The sequence below is a fragment of the Photinus pyralis genome, unplaced genomic scaffold (assembly GCF_008802855.1).
Source record: "Photinus pyralis isolate 1611_PpyrPB1 unplaced genomic scaffold, Ppyr1.3 Ppyr1.4_LG1, whole genome shotgun sequence".
NCBI classification, from domain to species: domain Eukaryota; kingdom Metazoa; phylum Arthropoda; class Insecta; order Coleoptera; family Lampyridae; genus Photinus; species Photinus pyralis.
The window spans coordinates 62,675,403-62,697,128 of NW_022170249.1; the positions used below are offsets into that span (position 1 = coordinate 62,675,403).

The window sequence follows — 21,726 nt, forward strand, 5'->3', positions numbered from 1 at the left end:
TTTGCTTTTATTCCAAGTGGCTATGTATCAAATTTCATTTGAATGCTTCCATAAATAAGAAAGTTGGCACTGCGCATGCGCAAAACCAGATGTTGAAACTGGCGTTATATTTGCTTTTTCGTATTTCCGAGACTAAAGTGACAACTTCACTCCATTATGACAAGTACTGAAGTGTCACTTTTTGTCCCGCCGGGATTAAATTTTACGAAAATCCCGGAAGGATGAAATTACTAACAAAGCAATTTCAGTAGGTTTTTCCACATTTTGTATGCGGCACTACTTCTTAAACGCATCGTACTGCTGTTCATATAGTTTTTGGATTTCGGTGGTATCAATTCTTTACCTACTTTGGTTGCTTTTTATCAATATCAAATACACCTTTGTCACCTACCACCAAAATTATGACACTAGCAATGACAGTTCCTATGGTAACTTGTTGAGCAGCGATTTTTTGAAAGAACGCGTTCTCTAACTCCATACATATTAAGTGTGTCAGTTCGGAAGTACGAAAAATATCGTATATACCTTGCGACTGAAGTAGTGGTCTTAATCCCTCAGGTAAAAACTTTACCTTCGGGATTAAAAGTACTACTTCAGTCCCGCGGTATATAATATACTATTATTCCAAGTGGTATTATGTATCAAATTTCATTAAATCCCTTCATAAATAAGAAAATTAGCACTGCGCAGGCTCAAACGAAATTTTGAAACTGACGTTAAATGTGGATTTATTCCAAGTGGCTATGTATCAAATTTTATTTAAGTGCCTCCATAAATAAGAAAGTTAGCACTGCGCACGCGCAAAACCATATTTTGAAGCTGATGGGGTTAAATTTGCTTGTATTCCAAGTAGTTATGTATCAAGTTTCATTTAAATCCCTCCATAAATAAGAAAGTCGGCACTGCGCATGCGCAAAACCATATTTTGAAACTGGCGTTAAATTTGCTTGTATTCCAAGTAGCTACTGGAAATTTATTTAAAACTTTGGTTGTTATTTGTATCAAATTTCATTTAAACCCCTCCATAAATAAGAAAGTTGGCACTGCGCATGCGCAAAACCATATTTTGAAACTGGCGTTAAATTTGCTTGTATTCCAAGTAGCTATGTATCAAATTTCATTTAAACCCCTCCATAAATAAGTAAGTTGGCACTGCGCATGCGCAAAATCAGATTTTGAAACTAGCGTTATACAGAGTGAGCAACAAAGATTGAAGCGTGCCGCTTCAGCTAAATTGGCAATGTGCCGCTCATAGCATATGCTGATTTGATACAAGATACGAATAGACGCACGTCACTGTGACAGCGCAGAACGTCATTTTCGTATACAACTCCATACAAAGAAGGTAGTTTTGATATTAATAGGAACAAGCGGTGATGACGCACGCTTCAATCATTGTTGCTCACTCTGTATTTGCTTTTATTCCAAGTAGCTATGTATCAAATTTCATTTAAATACTGTCATAAATAAAAAAGTTTGCAATTCGGTTTATATATGGTCGAGATGCGAAAACACTCTGACTGTTGATCGATTAGGCTCAATTTTTGGAATTGCGTTTTATATGGCTAAAGCTATACGCATATTGAATTTCATGCAATTCGGTTCATAACTAACGGAGATGTTAAAAGGGCCTTCCTTATTTTTTGGGCTACATTGCCAATTCACGAACTCCGAAATACAAATTTGATAAAAAATCCACCTGCAAAATTTCATCGTAATCGGTCCATTCGTTTATGAGTTATCGTGCTAACAGACACCGCAAAATTATAACCTCGCTAGGAGCTCGTTAATAAATACCTATCTTTTGTTAAAGTAAATCTTAAATTCAAGTGAAACGGTTTTCGCGCGCGCGTATGGGAAGCAGAGTACGGGTGGTGATAGAGAGACGACGAACGGAACGTGCCGCGTGCGTGTGTTTTACCGGAGAAATGACCATAAACATTTTATACAGACATTAAGTTTTATATTATTCATTTTACATGCACTTAGTGTTATCATTGTTAATAGTGTTAAGGGATGGCCATCCACATTGGTAAGTTTTTATTAGCAATTACATTCTTTTTCAACGTGTCGTTCACATTGCAATTTATTCCTACGCCGCCCAAGTGTCATACGTCGAGTCATTCGCAATATCTTTCGGTCCTCGGTTTTCGTTTGCTATTGGCCGAACTCACTTAGGTGCACCTCCCTCTAGTTTACAAGTCACAGGAATAGACACACCCAATATCGTCAAAATCCATACAGTTTTTACAATATTTTGGATTTATTTTTTAAAATATTTTGAAATGAAAAGACGCAATGAATAGCAAATAAAAAACTGTATCGAGTTACATGGAATTTTTTTCTTGAGTAATTTTTTTTATGTCGCTCTCTTTCTATAATTTTTTATGCGAACTACGTCAAACACATGTTCAAAATCATGACGTAACTTGAGACATATAGTCATTAAGGACCTATCCCAAAAGACAGAATCCATTTTTAACCCAGATATGCCTGATTTTTTTTTGGTGCAGCAGAATTTCCAAATTTAAGAATTTGGGTCCTTATTGATACAATTAAATGTAAAAGTAACTATTTCCGAAAAAAGTTTTGGTTTTTCCAAAGAAAATGCCCGTCCTTTTAAAAGGACAGTAGGCATATGCACAACACTTCCATAATAAGTTTTAATATTCAACAAACATTGTAATACATGTATTTACAGGAATAAAACGAAAGATACATAGATAATATAATAACATTAATGTGTATGATAAGGTATGAAGCAGTTGATATGTAATGCAACGTCACATTTTTGACATTTTGTGGACACCTTTTTATGACAGAGGCGGCATCTTGTTTGCTTCTCTTGGCTCATTATGAAATGATCTATTCTGTCATATCTAGTATCAATATTTTCTAAACTAGAAAATCGACTTCGTTTCGCAGAAATTTTATTTTCACTTTGTAGAAGCGTTAATACAATTCTCCGACGAAAAGTCAAGTGATCAAGCTTACCGCCTTCATTTCTGTGAAGGTGCCAGGCATTCTGGACACACATATCCAGACAGTGGCATATGAGTGGAAAGTACCATTTCTTTCCTCGAATTCCTACCCTGTAGAGACTTATGTTCTGATCTCCACGATCTACGCCACCCATATGAGCATTGTATACCGAAAATAGTGCAGGTTGATCAATGGAAATCTTCTTTTTTTCTTTTTGCGAATATCGCTGAACTTTTTTAGGAGGAATAACTTTTTCCGCATTGGATGCCATGTTTACTATATTATTATCATTCCATGTGGTAACTACAATACGATGATCTTCCGTACTTTTATACTCAAAATATCCCCGTTTTCGCTTCTTTACCATAGTTTTAGTTTCTAAAGGACATTTCGACATACGATTTTCACGTACAGTTCCGGTACCTCGGATACCTTTCTCAGACAATAGATCAAGCAAGGGCACAGTTGTAAAAAAATTATCAAAGAAAATGTGATACGGAAATACTCCTGAAGATAACAGCACATCTGCATACGTCAATACAACTGAGGGTCCCAAACCGAAATGTTTATAGTTATCACTTATGACGCTATTAGCGCCTTGGTATGGCTCAAACCACGTCATGTATCCTTTGTCTGTGGATCCAACCCAAAATTTGTATCCATATCTAATTGGTTTCCCTTTTATGAACTGCTTGCATGAATGTCGCCCGAAGTACGGTACCATGCTCTCATCTACACTATGGTTTTCCGAGTGTGGTACAAACTCCAGAAACTTATCGTTCAGTTGATTGAATAGCGGTCTAACTTTTGCATATTTGTCTTTTTTATCTAAAATATTGTTGTCACAGCAATGTAAATGCGATAGTATAAATTCAAATCGGTCACGCGAAAGGGCACTGGATACAAGTTTATTGTGAGTGTCGGATACTGTTTCCCAATACATTCGTCTTCTAGAAACATGATTGTAACCACTAAGCAAGAGTATGCCAAAGAATTTCTTTATTTCACTGATTGTTATTTCAGTATGACGATTTTTTTGAGCCGAGTATATATTAGAATATGTTACAATTGAATTCACAACATCGTCATCAAAAAACAAGGAGAATAGTTCATAGGGTGTGCGATTTGTAACGGCCATTTGAACCAATGGCCAAGTGACAGCTTGTGTTACGAGGTCACTATTGGTCCACTTATACAGCTTTTTTGAAGAATTTTCTTTTTTTGTAACTTTGCAAGCGGTATATTATATTCAGGATCACTATCTGAATCTGACTCACCCAAATTTCTGTTATTTATTTCAGCAGTTGCCAAAAGTTGTGAAGGAGGCAAGTTATTTACCGACACTAAGTCTTCATCGCCAGAATCCTCGTCCGTCAATTGCTCACATGCGTTGTTGGGCGGCATAATTGTGATGTCGATACCATTTTGATCATCAGAACCTCTATTTACTATTGTTTGAAATTCCTCTATTTCTTGCAATAATTCATGTAATGTTAACCCTCTACAAAAAATTATCTCGTAAGAAAAAAGTATTACTAAATGCCTACTGTCCTTCTAAAAGGACAGCTGTAATTACACCCCCACGAAAGCTAGTGTGATAAAATTGCACATAACCTGACTAATAATTGTCGTAAGTTAAAGCTTTTTTGGCATTATTCATTAATCCATTACAAAATAAACACCTTTCTAGACACTAAAATACATACCCAACAAGCTTGAAATCAAGAGGATACGACATTTTAATTTTTCTTGAAGTTTAAGTGCACATGAAAACATTCAAACAGGTATTCAGCTTAAGTCTGGTGACCATTGTTTAGCAAACAATATTAGTTACTAAGTAAGATTAAAACTTTGAAGTTAACAATATTGATTAAATTTGGTAGTCTGAATCCCACATTGTAAACGTATTTTCAATATTGAAATCGAATGGATTATTGATTATGATAATGGTATGAAGTTAGCTGTTTTTAGTCCAAATGCTCCTTTGTAGTTCTAGTAGAGTGTAATACATAACCTTTAAAGTACGCTACAGATTTATAGGCACAAAAGTACATGCAATTTATCCATATATCTACGTTTATATATCAAATTAACCAAATCACATAATTAGTTCTGAAAATAGGTATTAAAATGGCTAAGAAACGAACAACAAAAGAACAGTTTGAAATTTATGTGCGCACTTTGGAAAATAATAAATTATTCGTGACTGGCAGGTTAAAGCCAGGTATGAACCCTGAAATCCTACAAGAACTTTGGACGTCTCTCGTTGATGAATTAAATTCTTGTGGGAGTGGACCTGTAAGAACGGTGGAAGGCTGGAAAAAGGTCAGTCGGTTTGGTTATAGCTTTAAACTTATTTCTTAATAACTGTGTAGGTTTTTACTGAATGGAAGTCTCTTGTCAAAAAAAGAGCTCGAGAAGGAAAATTACTCTCTGAAGTGGAAAAAAGATATCTGGAAGCTACAGGTGTTGTGGCTGTGTCAGGAATTACATCGGTACAAGAACTAGGTGTTGAAGACACCGAAGCACCGATTAATGCAGATGACGATGTAGTAATAACTCTGACAGGGCACCAGGTATTTATATACATAAATGTGGTACATTCTTTTAATATTTTAAACCCAATACTTGTAGGAAACCCATATTGAAATGTGTGATGATGATTTTGAGGATGTTGATGATCCATCCTCTACTCCTAAGGTTCAGGGGAACATAAAAAGAGCTACCCCAAAGACCACAAAGAGTAAGAAATAAATGTTTCCGAATATGATACTTCAATATATTACTTTTTAAGGTTCAATGAAACACCCCTTACTCAATGCTTACGCGCATGGACAAGCTGAGCAAAGGGATGGTCTTCTGGCGGTTGCTTCTGCCCTACAGGAAATTGCCCGAGGTATCCACAGATTTTGCGATATTTTTGAAAAAAAGGCACATACTTAAAATTGATTGGTCATTAATTTAATTTTTATTTACATATTGTATACTGTTTTTTGTACACACAACTTTTGATAAATATATATTTTAGAAAGAAAAACAAAAATAACTGTTGAACAATTTAAAATTTATTTAAAACAGTTAGAAAAATTTAAGTGCCTAACAGAGATACCAACTGAGGAATTTGCCAAGTTATGTAATATTCTTAATAACTCAAAGGGGGCAACCAAAAGTGTAGAGGAGTGGAAAAAGGTGTAGTTACCTTTCTTTATTTTCAGGATATATTTAAGTATTCAATTTTCTATAGAGTTTTACGGAATGGACCTCGAGAACAAAGAGAAAAGCCAGAGAGTTGTATGTACATCGGTTACAAACAGGTGGTGGGATGCCTATTGATATACAGTTAAATGAAATTGAAAATTGGCTCTTAAACATCATTACTAAACTTGTAATCAGTGGTATGGATGTTCCTGAATTATGCAATAGTAAACGAAGCACAGTAAGCTAAAATTAACTAATTAAAATTTTATTTATTCATAACTGCAATGCATCTACAGGTAATTTTTAAAAAAATTTCTAAATCACTGGAAAACAGACCAAAACAAAAAAGTAGGTTGCAAATATATATCTAGATATAGTCAATTGTAATTTCACATTTTAGAAAGAAGTAGAAGAAATCGGTTGAGTAAGAATGTATTAAGAACTGTAGAGGAATACATCAAAAACAACAAAAGAATGACATTAACATTGCACATTTTATTACAATCCTTAGAGGAGTTTCTGGCAGCAGTAAAGAGACTGCTATCTATTATGTAAGGCAAAATTTTGAGAATTATACTATTGAAAATAATCTCGAATAATTCTGTTTCGAATGATTCTTCCCTCACGTAAATTATTATGATCATTCTCTGCATTTCGAGGTTCATCATTATTGTCCTCTTCATCATCTACACGAAATAAAGCTGTGTTCATTTCACTTAATTAAAATTAGCTACTTACTATGATCAATATCGATATCAATCTCACCATTATGTATGCACATGTTATGGAGTATAGCACATGCATATATAAGTTTGGCACATTTCGCTGGATTGTAATGTAATACTCTATGCTTTGATAAGCACCTAAAGCGTGTCTTCAGAACACCATTTAGCCGTTCGATTACATTTCGAATACTTTTATGTGCTACATTATACCGCCTTTCTGGCTCAGTTAGGTTGTGACCTGAGCAGGAGTCATGAGCCATGGTTCTAAAGGATAACCAGCATCTCCTAACAAAATGATTTTGTATTAATTCTTAGACATCCTCACTTACCTATCAACCATGACGATGAATCTCCATTCTCATAAGAAGTATGCAAAAGGTTCTTAACAATACTTGTTGTCCAAATGCCAGCATCATGAACGGATCCCGGGAATCTTGCATTGATTGCCAGAATTTTTAAACGTGTAAAGTTTCTTACTATTTGTACATTAATGCTGTAATATCCCTTTCTATTCAAAAACACTATGGCAGGATATTGAGGATCTTCAACTGGGGGAGATATTATAGCAACATGGGTACAGTCAACCGCTCCAATGATTCCTGGAAATCCATGCGGCACGGTCATAAATCTGCAAGTAGATTTCACTTAACCAAAAATGTACCTAATTAAAATTAACGCTTACAATTGTTTTTCTTGCGTTTTTTCAGCTGCTGTTGAAGGAAAATGCACAAAATGTGGAAAATGTTCAACTAAAGCACCTGTTACTTCCTCTACACATCGACTTACAGACTTTTGGCTCATTGGACAGAAGAAGTCCTGTCCAACAGCCTTCTGATAAGACCCTTGAGCCAAAAAATTTAATGTGGCCAAAATCTACAACATTTATAGGACGGTACAAGAATGTACATAATCCGATTATTTAGAACATACTTTTAAATGTTTAGGAATGCCCAAAACTCTTTCATTATCCTGCAGAAAGGGTGATAAGTCTGTCATCAAATCACGAGTCAGCTGCCGGGACAATCTATAAATTCCTTTGAAGGTTTCTTCAGTAAGCGAAAATGGATCACTCATATCACGAAGTTGTCTTCTGTTTAAATTCATTCTAATCCTAAATCGCAACACTATAGTGTAAAATGCATGTATGTAAATATTCATATTCATACGTACCTTTCTTCATTGTTGATAACATTAAAAATTAATAGCATAAAATCTGCCATTTCGAATTAATCACACTAAGTATATAAAATTTAATACGCAGATTTCCCAATAAAAACAATAATCAATGTTGTTTACAGTACAACAAGTGTAAAAAGGACTTGTTTGGAAAGTTGGTTACATATTCAATTATTGTTTAGATAATTGAAATGCAGTGGCCACCAGACTACCAATGTAAGAAGAAGTTGATTAGTAGACAATAATTGTTTTGTAGCCAATATTGTTTGCTAAACAATGGTCACCAGACTTAAGCTGATTGTTTGAAAACCAACGAATGCAATGGCTTCTTTGACGTTTACTAAAGTTATCATTACAGCGCAATCTATGTAAATTGCTTGGAACTATCCAAAATATAGTCTACAGGAATCTTTAACGTAATGTCCTTATAGAAGGACGGTAGGCATATCTGGGTTAATAAAAATTAGAGCTATAAAACTGTAAAAACTTTTGCGTCGCCTTGATAAAGTACCCTTAATTAGATATCCAACTACGATTTTGGCTATTTTAGACCGCAAATCATTATTTAACTTTGTTTTCTAGGGTCTGTAAAGAAATAGTATACCTAAAATGATTTGAATAGTATGACAAAGAAATAAACCTTGCTTCTGGACTCCTCTGCATGGGTACGTTTGTTTGTTGTATTTTGTACCTCAACTAATACTTTTCTTTTCGAAGAAGTATTTGGTATATCAGGAACCTTAAATTCTAAATTTAAAAGATCTTCACCATCTGGTTCCAAATACAGTAGATCTGATACTTCAGAAGAAAAACTCTCTATCGTATCAGTGTCGTCGGTGGATGTTGACTGGATCGGTATAGGACTATTTAGTGTATATACTGTCGGTGGTGGTGGTATATCCTACAAATTAAATTAATAAATGTTGGTGTATTAATTTAACATTATCTAAAGACAAATATTAATTCACTAAGAAATTGAGTCGGACCTCTCCACCGTCCCACCCAAATCAATCTGCATAGTTCAGACACTATTTAAAGCATAATACTTCTATTCGTTTGATTCAAATGTGAACAAATTAAAATAAATACAACTGCAATGTTAAAGCTTGGGTGGTTCAGACGACTCGTCCATCCGTTTTATAATCAGGGGCTTAAAAAATAGTCAAGGGATCTTACTAATATTACGACGGAAAAATTAGATCCCCACTTTTGAAACATCTTTTGTCATGGTAAGAGGTGACGGTGTAATCACGTAGTAAATTTTTTTTGTCGATTAAATGGTTAAAATTACAATTTTTTAATTTCAATACTATTTATTGCCATGAACTGAGTAGATTAGGGTTGAGAATATTTTTATGATGTGCTTACAGTGCCACCTCTTATCACGACAAAAAAAGTTTTGAATAAAGTCTTCATATTTTTTTAGTAGCATCCAGATATGGCACGCCGTTTGTGCCAAAATTAAAATGTGAAAAATCAGTGAATGTAAATAATTTTAGGCAAATGTAAATAATTTTTGCGCAAATGTAAATAATTTTTACGCAAATGTGAATAATTTTGAATATTTCACATTTTTGTTCCATCAAAATTATTTATAACTTTATTCAAAAAAATATTTACATTTGTAAGCAAAATTCCTCACAAATGTGCCCGGTACAAATGTGAGGAAAAAGTGGTTCCTGTGGTTCACCGCCAGATGGCGCACCGGGCAGCGACTGACGCCGGCGTAACGTGATTTCGCGCCGATCAGCTGACACAACACAAGCAACACAACAATTCACGTGTTCACGTGTGAGAATTGAATAATTGAATTTACGTTGATTTACATTCCCTCGTGCTCCTGCCCAAACTCAGACGTTATTTTCACCTGTTCAGTAAAGTAAAGTGCAAGTGTGTTCTAGTGGATCGCGGCCACTTCAATCTAACAGGTAGGTTCTGTTAATCAATTTTCTTTAATACCGCTAATACTTAATTTTTTTTAGATTTGCAATGGATCGCCAAGTTGATGGCATTGTATCTAATATTTTGTCAAGTCCTCAGCTTCGTAATATATTGGAAGACGCAGTAAGAGGTGCGACAAGTGAACATAATGCCTCAACTACCTCCATACAATCAGTTTCTAATGTACCTGTTACATCAGTTAGAGAGGAAATACACCGATTGTTCCCAACAATCAGGGCCAATTCAGCAGCTCCACAGAATTGTGTCAATCAGGCATCGATGACCAATGTAGTACGAACGTCTGTAAAAAAACGAAGACGTACTATTGTTGAAAAACCTTTTTATCGAGACATTATATTACTTCAATCATCAAAAATAAATTCGACACTCAAAGGGCTACAAAAATCTAAAGCATATGAAGAAGGTTTCAATTTTGTTTTTTTTTAAATTTCTATTTTAGAATGAGATTTTTTAGGTTTTGCTTTCTCGAATGCAAAGTTCAACTCAAACTGGAGCTATGAAGAAATTGTTGCTTCTATTAAAGACCTTTTTCAGCATATTCTTGATGGGCAAGACTTTGAACTATCGGTCCCTATGAGTGGACATTTAGTAAGACTCAATCTCCCACCCGGGGTTGAGTGTGATGGAAGAGCAATTAAGTCCAGGTTTTATCAGAAGGTAATCTACGTTAGACCATTCGTCCCATTGTTGAGAATGGGTAATTCCGAAGTGACACCTACAACTGATGACGAATATAATGATAATAACAATAATTTAGACGAATTTCAAGAATACCCTGAAGATATGCATGGGGCCCCATCACCAAACCCAGATGGAAATGAATCAATTATAGCAGTAAGCATCAGTTTTAATATTGGATCTTATATTATTATAATATTGTTCAATATAGGAAAATCATAATATAGAAGAGATTGCGGCCACCTCAAAGGAAGGGTGCGAGTCTCAAATATCCCTTACAATATTGTTGAAGCGTTTGAATGAACAGGTAACAGAAGAAAGTGTTACCTCGTTTAACGTCTACAGAAATGATATATTTACTTGCTGTTTGCGAGCACTCAAAAGGTCCTCGTTCTCCGTTTTCAATAAAATATCCGTGAAGTTCAGTGATATTGAAGGCTTATCAGAAGGTGCAGTGGACGCTGGTGGACCAACTCGAGAGATGTTCAGATTGGTTCTGAATAGATAGTCGCATGTTTTTCGGACTGGACAAGAAATACATGCGACTAGACTTAGATGCTATGAATAAGAGACATTATTATGCAGCATGGCAGTTAATTGCTCTGTCTTTTATTCATGTTGGTAATGGACCGAAGTTTTTTTCTGAGAGTTTTTACTCAATTCTATATGATGACATTGGAAATGGTTTCCCAAATATAGACGATATAGAAGACCTACATATTCGGGAGACTCTCCACAAATTATCTAGAATCACAGAGCTTTCTACTTTGCAGAGTATACTCGAGGATCCTTTATTCACAGTAGCAGGCTGTGATGTTATAGTAAAGGACATAGAACATAGGAATCAATTACTTGAAGGTCAGTAAATTAATGATTATACGATAATAAGTAATAAAAAAGTAATAATGGTTTTTTATAGCCGTTACTAATTTCTATGCATATCATAAAATTCGTCCAGCACTAGAGCAATTCAGGGAAGGCCTCCAGTCCGGTATGATTTTTGAACTTATCAAGAGCCATCCAACTATATTCAAGGAGGCAATGTGCTGTGAAGAGTTGCTAACAGTTAACCTATTCGACAATCTCTTCACAATAAATTACAGTGAAATCGGCAGTACAAAGCGGTCTGCAGAAAATCGAACTATTACTTTCTGGAGAGACTTTTTACTGGACTGTGAAGGTTTGTAAGAAATGTGAATTTCATGGATTTCTAAAAGAGATTAATTTTGTTTCAGACAATGTGACAGATATTACTCTTAAAACTATATTGATATTTGTAACTGGTGCAGAGACAGTGCCTCCATTAGGATTTAATCATCAGCCAATAATTTCATTTTTACACGACCAGAGTTTATATCCAAAAGCGAACACATGTGGGTTGCAATTAGATTTACCTACCGCGCATAATACTTATGAAACTTTTCTTCACCATGTTGTATTTGGCATCGGTAATTGCAACAATTTCGCATTTGCATAATCTGTATCAAGTTCTTCGTGAATCCTCCCCATTATTTCTATGTTTGCAGAAGTCCTATAATTTCATTTGAATTTCATTACGAGTTGTATTTTATTTGGAATAGAAATTACTTTACCTTTTTCTTTAAATCCTAAATATACAGTAAATTTTTATAGAATTGGAAATAAATAAAAGTTTAAGGGTGCCTCGATTGACACCCTGTATGTTGCTGAATGTAAAGCAATATTTAGTAGTATATGTGTAAAAACTTTACTGTTTTTTGTATGCATTTTTTTAGACTGTAACATGTGATATCAAGAGTTCCTAAGTTTGTGTTCTTTATTTTTATAATATTTCTATACAATATAGCATACTGTTGTGTTTCTTTTAAACAATGAAATTGATTAACTAGTAAACAATTAAGTGAACTTAAATTTCACTGCCATATTGTTAATGGTAGGTATTAGAATAAAGATGCTGCTATAAACATTTGCTGTTATGTTATATCGTTGATGTTATATGATTATCCTTCTGAAAATTTTGATTACAAGTGATATTTCTAAGGAATTTTAGGTTGAGATTCACTTTTTCCCAAAAACTTAAATTCTACAATTCTTACATTCTTAACTTTACAGGTTCTCCAAATCTTCAAATTCCCAAATCCTAACCTTGTCAAATTCTCAATTTCTCGAGTTCTCAAATTCATAAATTTTGTGTGTCAAGATGACACACATCAAATTTTCAAGTATTTTTTTTTTCTCTATGTAAAATATAAAAACTAAAGTAATGGCAGTATTTAAAGATTCCCCGAGATCGTTTGATATCAATAATCATTTTGGTCCTGGGACTACAACTACAAGTAATGGTAATGGAAACAACGGCCATTATGAAAGTTTAGGTGATACCAATTTTAAATGTTGTAACGTACTCACGCACAAGGGTAACCTTATGTGAGGTTGTTGTACTTATTTGTATATAATTGTATTGTCTTACAAATAAACTATACTATACTAAATGAACTGTATATGTGCTAGTGTTATAATTTTCTAAGCAACAATATTAAAAATCGTCTTGTGTCAGTTAGAAGAAACAACGTCTGTTAAGGCGAGGCTTTCCATAGACTACTTGATTATGTAAAAAATTTCAGTTTTTTGCAAGAATTTTAGAATATACAACGAATTTTCAAAAACTGAAAAGTAAAAGATCTAGAGAAATATATTTTACATTATATAAAGCAAACATTTTACAGAAATATTTATCCGAAATTAAATAATTAGGGAAATAGATTTAATTTAGTATTTCATGGTTTATTTGAATTTGGATAAATATTTCTGTAAATTGCTTTATATAATGTTAAATATTTTTCTTTGGTGCCATCTACATTCCTTAATGAAGATTATTCCGTATGATAGAAACATGATCCAATTGTACTCAGAGAATTGCTGTTAAATTATATTGACATTTTGAATATGATGCTGTTACTGATTTTAAAATTCACTTGAAACTTTAATGACTCAGACTTATTGATTTTAAATTTTACTGACACTTGCATAATTATTGTCCAATTGTAATGAGACTCAGAGAATTGTTTTGAGTGAAGCTAGATTTATAGGTCCGTAACAAGAATGCAATTGGATCCTAGTGGATTGACAAAAAAGTACAATTGGTTAATAATTTTTTACCTTTATCATATTTCTCAATACAATGGAGAAAATGTATGACCAACTATTTTTTTTTCAGCCGACTAGGATCCAATTGCATTCTTATGTAATTGCTGCATTACTGAACTATAATTTCAATTCTCGTATTAATTTTTAACGACTCACATTATAAATAATCATTTTGAATAACTGTAGTAATTTCTATGGACTCTCAATAACATTCAAATTAATTTAATAGCTTAGCCTTACGTGATTATTAATGCGAGTAAGAAATAAGAAAAGAGCAAGAGTAAACTCTAATGACTCATTGCTTCATTAGTTGTTAACCGCTGTAGTAATTATTTTTACTGCAAAAACCCAGTACAGAGATATTTCCTGTTAGTAAATTCCTTATATTTTGTTTTCAATGGCTCAAGGATGGTGGATAACTTTTAATTTTCTTAAGAAGTTGCATAATATTACTGTTCTCAATAGTAATACATTGAGGCTGCGTCTACTCACACGATAAGTTGAAAAATGAAGTGCTGAAGACAATTTAAAACCAGTAAAATATGGTTTGAAAAGGCTATAAGATAAGAAAGACCCAGCAGCATTTACAAGTGAATGAAAAATTATATACCTACCTAATGTATGTAAAAAAATAATTAGGCTAGTATGGACTGGAAACTGATTTTAGGTGCTTATTACTGCGCTAAATTAGTAACCTTATGTTTAGAAAACACTTACGTTTATTAAAAAATACTAACTAGGTAATTTTATGAATGTATAGTTTTTCTTAAAATTATTTCAATTCACTAACGTATTCAGTAAATTTTTTATACATAAATAGTGACTAATTCCATGGGTATTATCATTTCGTAATGGATCTGGAACTGCTTCAACCAATCTTTGAAATTGTTGTACAGTTAAATTTATGTTGGATTCTGGAACGATAACGTTGTTAGAAGTTACAATTTCCGGAAAAGATGTGGAATCTTCCACACCATAGTAGTCAGGCTCTTTCCAATATAAACTGTCTTCATCATGTCCACTTCCTTCAATTATGGATGTGTTCCACAGTTGTAGCGGGGATCTACAGTTCATTGTCCTCAGACCGTGGTTATTCCATTGCGACACAAACTCCTTTAATGACTGGCGTATTCTTGGCAAATATACATACGTCAAAGAATACAGATCTATCTCACTAGTTTCATCAATCAAATTTTCTTCTTCCATCATTAAAAATAGTTCTTTGTAGTGTTTGGACACAACTCTATTCACTTCTGACCACAATCTTTCGATACGCTGATTATGCACAGAACGGCCAGTTATGAAACTCCCACGGTTAATGCCTTTCTGAGTCAACATGTATCTGGCTACTGCTACGTTTTCAGTACCATGGTCTCCTCGAACACGGCTTGGCAGACCAAAGTTCTGTACACCCTTTTCAAATAATGAAAGTACAGTGTCAGCTTTATTATTGTGCATACATTCTAGGTATATGATGCTTCTACTGTAACCGTCTATACAACCGTGATATACGAATCGGAAATTTATCAATTTGTGATTGGAGTCTATGTGCCTAAAATACTCAATGTACTCTTGATTTTTATATATTTCTACAACTTACCATAAGTGATTTGCACCCTTTACATTGTAGACTCTACGTTTAATCGTTTTTCTCTTACGCTCTGATCTTCCTAATGGATCTACTTCTTTCAAAATCTCTCGTATGGTAGCTCTAGGTACTTTCATGTTCCGCGCACAAATACTTCCTAAAATATATGTTTCTCCAGCATTTGGAGTTCCCATCATAATGTCCTGTATTATAGATTTTATTTCGTCTATTAAACGTCTCTTCTGTGATGCTATGGGTGTCTTTGACCCGATATAAAGTCCTCCTTGAAATATTCAAAATTTCACTTATTTTCGACCACTTAAAACCTAGTGATCTGAAGTGAAGTACTTGCTCTTTTGTAATGTCATATCTTGGTCTACCAACGTGGCCATCTTTTATAATGGATGTCACCTGAAATAAATAAGATTTTAGTATAGTAGGTAATAGTCAGAAAATCTTTCGTCTTACGGAATTTGATAAAGATGGTGTAAAACTTGCACTTATTAAATCCATTATTGGGTTGGGTCTAACTGATGTAGCAGGTACATTAGAAACTGATTGTATGGAGGTAGTTGAGGCATTATGTTCACTTGTCGCACCTCTTACTGCGTCTTCCAATATATTACGAAGCTGAGGACTTGACAAAATATTAGATACAATGCCATCAACTTGGCGATCCATTGCAAATCTAAAAAAAAATTAAGTATTAGCGGTATTAAAGAAAATTGATTAACAGAACCTACCTGTTAGATTGAAGTGGCCGCGATCCACTAGAACACACTTGCACTTTACTTTACTGAACAGGTGAAAATAACGTCTGAGTTTGGGCAGGAGCACGAGGGAATGTAAATCAACGTAAATTCAATTATTCAATTCTCACACGTGAACACGTGAATTGTTGTGTTGCTTGTGTTGTGTCAGCTGATCGGCGCGAAATCACGTTACGCCGGCGTCAGTCGCTGCCCGGTGCGCCATCTGGCGGTGAACCACAGGAACCACTTTTTCCTCACATTTGTAGCGGGCACATTTGTGAGGAATTTTGCTTACAAATGTAAATATTTTTTTGAATAAAGTTATAAATAATTTTGATGGAACAAAAATGTGAAATATTCAAAATTATTCACATTTGCGTAAAAATTATTTACATTTGCGCAAAAATTATTTACATTTGCCTAAAATTATTTACATTCACTGATTTTTCACATTTTAATTTTGGCACAAACGGCGTGCCATATCCAGATATGGAATAAAAAAATTGGGTCTCAATTCGATTTGTTTCTATTTGTTAAAAATTTTTAAGCCTCACATTTTTCGCGTAAGCTAGGCTGTTTGACAGCACTATCGAGGTGTAAATAGTACCACGTGTCGACTTGTGAAGTTTTTATTTATATTTAAATTGCGTATTCGGAAGTAATTTATACGAAGGCGTAGAAGGGCCACAAGTATTTTATTTTTTTAATTCCGACTTTAAACACTGAATTCATACTTTAAACTCTGAATTCACACTTTAAACTTCGAATTCAGACTTTACACCCTGAATTCAGACTTTAAACTCTGAACTCAGATTTTAAACTCTGAATTCAGACTTTAAACTTTGAATTCAGACTTTGAACCCTGAATTCACACTTTAAACTGTGAAGCGCCATGTTCTACACTATAAAAGGTGTATATATCTGCTTATACACGTTTGTTACGTAGTGTGTGCTACAAACGTGATATTGGTAAGTGTAACGCTTTTCGATTAAGCGATAGTCTTAAGCATATTCTAGCCTATATATATATATATATATATATATATACGACGAATCTAACGTCACTACGTATTTCGATCAGTTTCATTTTGTGAATTTTTACAATATTTTTTTTTAGGTAAATCAATTATAATGTCGGACGACACAGAAGTTTTAATTAAAAAATACTTTTCCCTTGGTTTACGTCACAATGAAATATTATATTTTTTTAAAAACATTCACGATATACAACTAAGTCAAAGGTCACTGAAACGCCATCTATCTAAGTATCGTTTGTATCGCAGAAAGCATTATTCAAAAATAGATGACGTTGTAACATATATACGGCAACAATTGAACGCATCCGGAAGAATGCACGGATACAGATGGATGCACCTAAAATGTATCCAAAATAATTTGACAGTAACACAAGGTATAGTGAGAGATATACTGAATGTTTTAGACCCGTCTGGGGTTGATCAACGCCGAAGAAAAAGATTAAGGCGCCGTCAATATTATAATGAGGGGCCTAATTTTTTATGGCATATGGACTCCTATGATAAGTTAAAGCCATACGGTATCAACATTAACGGATGCATCTACGGTTTTTCGCGCCATATAAACGAAAATGGTTTAGGTACTCGTGGCCTCTTTTTTATGTTTATTCCACTACCATTTTCAGGAATAAGATGCCGCCTTTTGTTTTTTTTTCCTAAAGAGAAAAAATGAAAACTTGCCAATTCCTTCAATTTGCTGTTAACTTCTCTATTTTTGAAGATAGGACAAAATCACTTTAGCATTATTCGGGCACTTTTTAACGTAGAAATCAAGGCCGTCAGTTATGTGTTTCTAGCCTTTTTAGTCAATGCGCTTACGCTTGATTTCTTAAATGGAAATTACAGGTGATCACGGTTTTAAAAAAGATCAACTTTGAGTTACAGCGCAGTTACTAAAATGGCTAGAAACAAAAACGATTGACGGAAAATAAAATACTTGTGGCCCTTCTACGCTTGCCTAAATTTACGCCAGAAATGTCCAAGTTACCTTCCACTTTACTCCCACTCCCGCCTTAAGACAATGACAGACGTTTTTACACTACTTGTAAAAAAAGATTATACTTACTAACCTCTAAAGCAACTGCAAGCTGTTGCACTTTTGATTGTAAATACTCATGATATTTCTTCTTAAATATCAGCCTCGGTCCAAGCTTTGGAATTAAGATCGCTATTGTTTCTGAATCCAAAAGGTCGAAGGTTTCTTCATCAATACTCTGGTCTAAAAGGTATAAAACTAATTCGTTTTGTTTGGCATAGTGTATATACAATGTGCCCTCCGATTGTAAATACAAAAAATTTTCCAACCAAGCAAGGCTGGCCCCCAGAAGCTCAAAATACAATTCTAAAAAATTTTTTTCTTTTACAAGAGATGTCACAACAATCGAGGGACAGACTGTACAGCGTGTTTCACGACCAATGGCGGGCAACTATATCCCTAAAAAGAGATCTTGGAACATGTTGATGGAAATTTGATAATATACTAATGTCAATAAGACGAATTAATCTAAAATATTTTGAAGATGATGCCAACTTATTTTAAATGGAACATGGAACACCCTGTATATTGTTTTTCTTAATTTTTTAAGTTTTGGTCCATTATATTTTTAAATTTTATTAAAAACTTGTATCGTATGTTTACGTTCTTCAGAACTGTTGAAAATGAAACTATATCCATCAAGGATGTAAAGCCGGGTACTCATTAGCGAACTGTTGCATGTATCGTAACTGTTACAGTAACTTCGTGTTAATGTGGACGTTGTGTCCACATTGTGGTCTTGTAACCAAATCACAAGCATGATCCGCAGTGTTTTAATGAGTTCGCGGTGAACGGAGGCCAGCATTCCGTGCATAACCACAAACATTTTGAATTATGACACAATCACCACAATTAATTGCAAGTGCAGCGTATATATTAATTGATTACCTTATGGAAGAAACCAGTAAACGTTCGCGAAGGTTTTGGCAGCATCAAATGTATAAAGAAAGGAATAGATCTGCTCTTCTATTGGATTTAAAGTTTCAAACGGTCAGTGGTCACTACAAAAATTTTACCCGTCTAAGTCCAACCGACTTTGAATTTTTAATAAATTTATTGGGACCCAAAATACATCGAAGGAACACTAGATTCAGAGAAGCAGTGTCAGTCCAAGATAGACTAGCACTGACCTTAAGGTACTTGGCAACGGGTGACTCGTTTACAAGTTTACAATATCTATTTCGCGTATCCAAGCAAGCTATCAGTTCAATTGTGCCAGAAGTATGCAAAGCTATTATTGATGGATTAAAGGAGCATATAAAGGTAAGCACTAACATTCTTTCTTCTTTATTAATTCTTTTTATGTAACGTAAAGAAAATAATGAAAAGGCATAAAATTAGATGTAACCATTAATGTCCCCCAGGCAGAAGCATGTCGTCATTATGACGCCATATAAAGGTGATTTACGGTCATCGACGTCTTATGACCTGTGTACGACGTCGTGTAAAGGTACCATTTTCGTGTATCTTATGGCGTCACAGAAAAACGTCATGCGTTCGTCAGAACGACGTTGAAAATTGCAATTATTTTTCATATCAATAGAATTTCGTGGTACCTCAAAACTCAAACATATTACTACATACATACTACCATACAATGCTAATTGTATTTAATGCTAAAGCAATTACTACCATAAACATGATACACCTATGACAGACAACTACCACATCCTTTGTGCTTAGTGCGCAGGTGCGTTCTGAAGTTGAACCTGTGATCTCTCGAATGTCGAATACGTCTAAAAGTGGCGGTTATTTTTTTGCTTTTGACTATTATAATTGAAATCGTATAAACAAAGACGTGCAATTTGACCAGATACATTAGAGAGTCTCTGAATTTGACTGACTGACTGAGCTTCGAAGGTATTATTAACAGGTAAGGCAAATTTTGAACTTACTCAACTTTGAGGTTATTATTGTGCATGTGCATGTTTCTGTTAGAATAAATGGCGTACGTTGGTATCGAATTTGAAAGCGATGGCGAAAATGATGCGGGGGAGATCGCGATTGTAAATAAAGTTTGGCTCACGCCAATGAAACGGAGAGTTCATTGGCCGTCCTATAGTCAACCCACAAAATTTGAAAGTGCACTACGCAGTGGAGAGGAACCTGGCGATACCTGGATGTTATACCCGGTTAAGAGGATCTTTTTTGAAACAGGTAGAATTTTTTGTTAATCCAAACCACAACTAAAGTGAAAAAGCAAAGTGTTACTACCTGTGTATTGGAATTGTACACATGACTCACCTCGTTTAAACAAATGTATTTATTTTACTCTTTATTTTAGACAATCTTCTTAAAGCACGACAGAAATTGAAAACTGCCGAAGTTACCTCCGATGTGCAGTCGGACACTGAATTCAGTGAAAAACGTAAAAGAGTTCCGCCTCCACGACTGTCTTACGATAGCGAAGAGGAGAGCGTTGCAACATTACCTCGGCCTCCAAGATTTTCGCTGGATAAAGGTGAGCAATTAGTTACTGTTTTTTTGTGATTTTGAGCTACTGTTGCTTATAGTTAATCAACAAAGTTCAAGACAAAGTTACTCACAACCAGAACCTCGGAGTAGTCCATCCACCCATGTCAATAAGAAAAATTGTTTCCGAACAATACCCTCTAGTCCATCATCATGTGCTGATGCCATCCCCTCTAGTCCATCATCATGTGCTGATGCCATCAACAGACAAAGACTTCCAACAAGATCCCCACTTGCGGTACGTGGCGAAGAACGTGAAAATTTAGGTAAGTTTTTTTTATTCATAATATTAGTTGCAGGTACATATTTCGTATATTATTTCAGATTCTAAGGTAGTCGTACCCTTACTATTACATATCAAGGAACAGAATAACCAAATTCTGTCATGGATAAAAAAACAAAGTAATACAACCGTTGTTCATGGCACTTTACCCGATGATATTCCTGTAAAATTTCCTTTATGCTCAATTGATTCATTAACCGTATTAGAATCATATTTGATGGATGATGGACATTTAGCAGAATTGGTAAGCCAGTCGCTTCAATAAAAGAAAATGCCACTACCTAGTGATTTTTTTCTAGGCAGCATATTTCTCGTCATTAGGCGGACGTGACATTGGATCTAAAACGAACATTATTTAAAAAAATATTTTCAACAATGAGCTTGCCCAGCTGTATAGTTTCTATGGGTCAAGGGGAAATAAAAAGGCATTCAACGATTTGCGTGTAAAAACCGTTATTATTCGTAAGTTAATATTGAAAGTGATTTTAAATCATTAATATGTACTGTTAAAGGGGCTGTTCAATTAACGACTTCCAACACAACAGCTGAAGAAATTTCTGCCCATATAAAGGTTTGGCTAAAACATGCCCCGCAACGACTTTCCAATTCCCTACAACCTAAGAAGAACTGTAACCAAGGAATTTAGATAAGTGCAATTACTTTAATCATAGTTCTTTTTTTTTATATATTTTACTTTTGTTATTAATGTGTACC

At 34.4% G+C, this 21,726-nt stretch overlaps 6 protein-coding genes and 1 long non-coding RNA gene across 9 annotated transcripts; 4 read left to right on the forward strand and 3 right to left on the reverse strand.

The window, feature by feature from the left end:
• Window positions 1-2,157: 2,157 nt before the first annotated feature.
• On the reverse strand, window positions 2,158-4,709 carry LOC116165476 (piggyBac transposable element-derived protein 3-like). The gene is made up of 3 exons (XM_031479944.1): window positions 4,689-4,709; window positions 3,092-4,483; window positions 2,158-2,190 (listed from the first exon to the last, which is right to left on the reverse strand). The coding sequence occupies exons 2-3, from the start codon at window positions 4,118-4,120 to the stop codon at window positions 2,158-2,160; spliced, it is 1,062 nt and encodes a 353-aa protein (XP_031335804.1). The 5' UTR covers window positions 4,121-4,483; window positions 4,689-4,709.
• Window positions 4,710-4,791: 82 nt separating this feature from the next.
• On the forward strand, window positions 4,792-6,761 carry LOC116160080. Of its 2 annotated transcripts, none has more exons than XM_031473216.1 (8): window positions 4,792-5,307; window positions 5,358-5,558; window positions 5,617-5,725; window positions 5,777-5,878; window positions 6,011-6,171; window positions 6,227-6,418; window positions 6,477-6,528; window positions 6,581-6,761. In XM_031473216.1, exons 1-8 carry the CDS (start codon window positions 5,113-5,115, stop codon window positions 6,733-6,735), a joined length of 1,167 nt encoding a protein of 388 aa, XP_031329076.1. In that variant the 5' UTR covers window positions 4,792-5,112; the 3' UTR covers window positions 6,736-6,761. The 2 variants fall into 2 exon arrangements, with proteins under 2 accessions (XP_031329076.1, XP_031329077.1); XM_031473217.1 differs by having other exon boundaries at window positions 5,617-5,716.
• LOC116160082 (putative nuclease HARBI1) lies at window positions 6,597-8,126 on the reverse strand. 2 transcript variants are annotated; one of them, XM_031473219.1, is made up of 6 exons: window positions 8,076-8,126; window positions 7,836-8,016; window positions 7,588-7,778; window positions 7,235-7,533; window positions 6,919-7,190; window positions 6,597-6,866 (listed from the first exon to the last, which is right to left on the reverse strand). In XM_031473219.1, the coding sequence occupies exons 1-5, from the start codon at window positions 8,123-8,125 to the stop codon at window positions 7,132-7,134; spliced, it is 780 nt and encodes a 259-aa protein (XP_031329079.1). In that variant the 5' UTR covers window position 8,126; the 3' UTR covers window positions 6,597-6,866; window positions 6,919-7,131. The 2 variants fall into 2 exon arrangements, with proteins under 2 accessions (XP_031329079.1, XP_031329078.1); XM_031473218.1 differs by having other exon boundaries at window positions 7,836-8,091.
• Window positions 8,127-9,703: 1,577 nt separating this feature from the next.
• LOC116158703 lies at window positions 9,704-11,288 on the forward strand. Its single transcript, XM_031471531.1, has 4 exons — window positions 9,704-10,009; window positions 10,064-10,446; window positions 10,498-10,877; window positions 10,933-11,288. The coding sequence occupies exons 2-4, from the start codon at window positions 10,071-10,073 to the stop codon at window positions 11,227-11,229; spliced, it is 1,053 nt and encodes a 350-aa protein (XP_031327391.1). The 5' UTR covers window positions 9,704-10,009; window positions 10,064-10,070; the 3' UTR covers window positions 11,230-11,288.
• Window positions 11,289-11,292: 4 nt separating this feature from the next.
• On the forward strand, window positions 11,293-13,344 carry LOC116158704. The gene is made up of 3 exons (XR_004142795.1): window positions 11,293-11,579; window positions 11,641-11,901; window positions 11,957-13,344. It is a non-coding gene; the product is annotated as an uncharacterized LOC116158704 (long non-coding RNA).
• A 1,175-nt stretch (window positions 13,345-14,519) lies between these two features.
• On the reverse strand, window positions 14,520-16,480 carry LOC116159351. The gene is made up of 4 exons (XM_031472311.1): window positions 16,179-16,480; window positions 15,904-16,123; window positions 15,448-15,846; window positions 14,520-15,399 (listed from the first exon to the last, which is right to left on the reverse strand). Exons 3-4 carry the CDS (start codon window positions 15,630-15,632, stop codon window positions 14,625-14,627), a joined length of 960 nt encoding a protein of 319 aa, XP_031328171.1. The 5' UTR covers window positions 15,633-15,846; window positions 15,904-16,123; window positions 16,179-16,480; the 3' UTR covers window positions 14,520-14,624.
• A 3,624-nt stretch (window positions 16,481-20,104) lies between these two features.
• LOC116165481 lies at window positions 20,105-21,371 on the forward strand. The gene is made up of 5 exons (XM_031479953.1): window positions 20,105-20,414; window positions 20,542-20,718; window positions 20,771-20,995; window positions 21,054-21,256; window positions 21,312-21,371. The coding sequence occupies exons 1-5, from the start codon at window positions 20,201-20,203 to the stop codon at window positions 21,369-21,371; spliced, it is 879 nt and encodes a 292-aa protein (XP_031335813.1). The 5' UTR covers window positions 20,105-20,200.
• Window positions 21,372-21,726: the final 355 nt, after the last annotated feature.

Coding starts and splice junctions, on each gene's coding strand:
- LOC116165476 (XM_031479944.1), bottom strand. CDS start 4,120: ATGGCCGTTACAAATCGCACACCCTATGAACTATTCTCCTTGTTTTTT. Junction 2,191..3,091: donor AGAACATAAGTCTCTACAGG/GTAGGAATTCGA, acceptor CTTGTAAACTAG/AGGGAGGTGCACCTAAGTGA.
- LOC116160080 (XM_031473216.1), top strand. CDS start 5,113: ATGGCTAAGAAACGAACAACAAAAGAACAGTTTGAAATTTATGTGCGC. Junction 5,726..5,776: donor TACCCCAAAGACCACAAAGA/GTAAGAAATAAA, acceptor TTACTTTTTAAG/GTTCAATGAAACACCCCTTA. Junction 5,879..6,010: donor CCTACAGGAAATTGCCCGAG/GTATCCACAGAT, acceptor TATATATTTTAG/AAAGAAAAACAAAAATAACT.
- LOC116160082 (XM_031473218.1), bottom strand. CDS start 8,069: ATGAATATGAATATTTACATACATGCATTTTACACTATAGTGTTGCGA. Junction 7,534..7,587: donor AAAACGCAAGAAAAACAATT/GTAAGCGTTAAT, acceptor ATCTACTTGCAG/ATTTATGACCGTGCCGCATG. Junction 7,191..7,234: donor TTCATCGTCATGGTTGATAG/GTAAGTGAGGAT, acceptor TCATTTTGTTAG/GAGATGCTGGTTATCCTTTA.
- LOC116158703 (XM_031471531.1), top strand. CDS start 10,071: ATGGATCGCCAAGTTGATGGCATTGTATCTAATATTTTGTCAAGTCCT. Junction 10,447..10,497: donor ATCTAAAGCATATGAAGAAG/GTTTCAATTTTG, acceptor GAGATTTTTTAG/GTTTTGCTTTCTCGAATGCA. Junction 10,878..10,932: donor GAAATGAATCAATTATAGCA/GTAAGCATCAGT, acceptor TGTTCAATATAG/GAAAATCATAATATAGAAGA.
- LOC116159351 (XM_031472311.1), bottom strand. CDS start 15,632: ATGATGGGAACTCCAAATGCTGGAGAAACATATATTTTAGGAAGTATT. Junction 15,400..15,447: donor AAGGGTGCAAATCACTTATG/GTAAGTTGTAGA, acceptor TGAGTATTTTAG/GCACATAGACTCCAATCACA.
- LOC116165481 (XM_031479953.1), top strand. CDS start 20,201: ATGGCGTACGTTGGTATCGAATTTGAAAGCGATGGCGAAAATGATGCG. Junction 20,996..21,053: donor CGAAGAACGTGAAAATTTAG/GTAAGTTTTTTT, acceptor ATATTATTTCAG/ATTCTAAGGTAGTCGTACCC. Junction 21,257..21,311: donor ATGGACATTTAGCAGAATTG/GTAAGCCAGTCG, acceptor ATTTTTTTCTAG/GCAGCATATTTCTCGTCATT.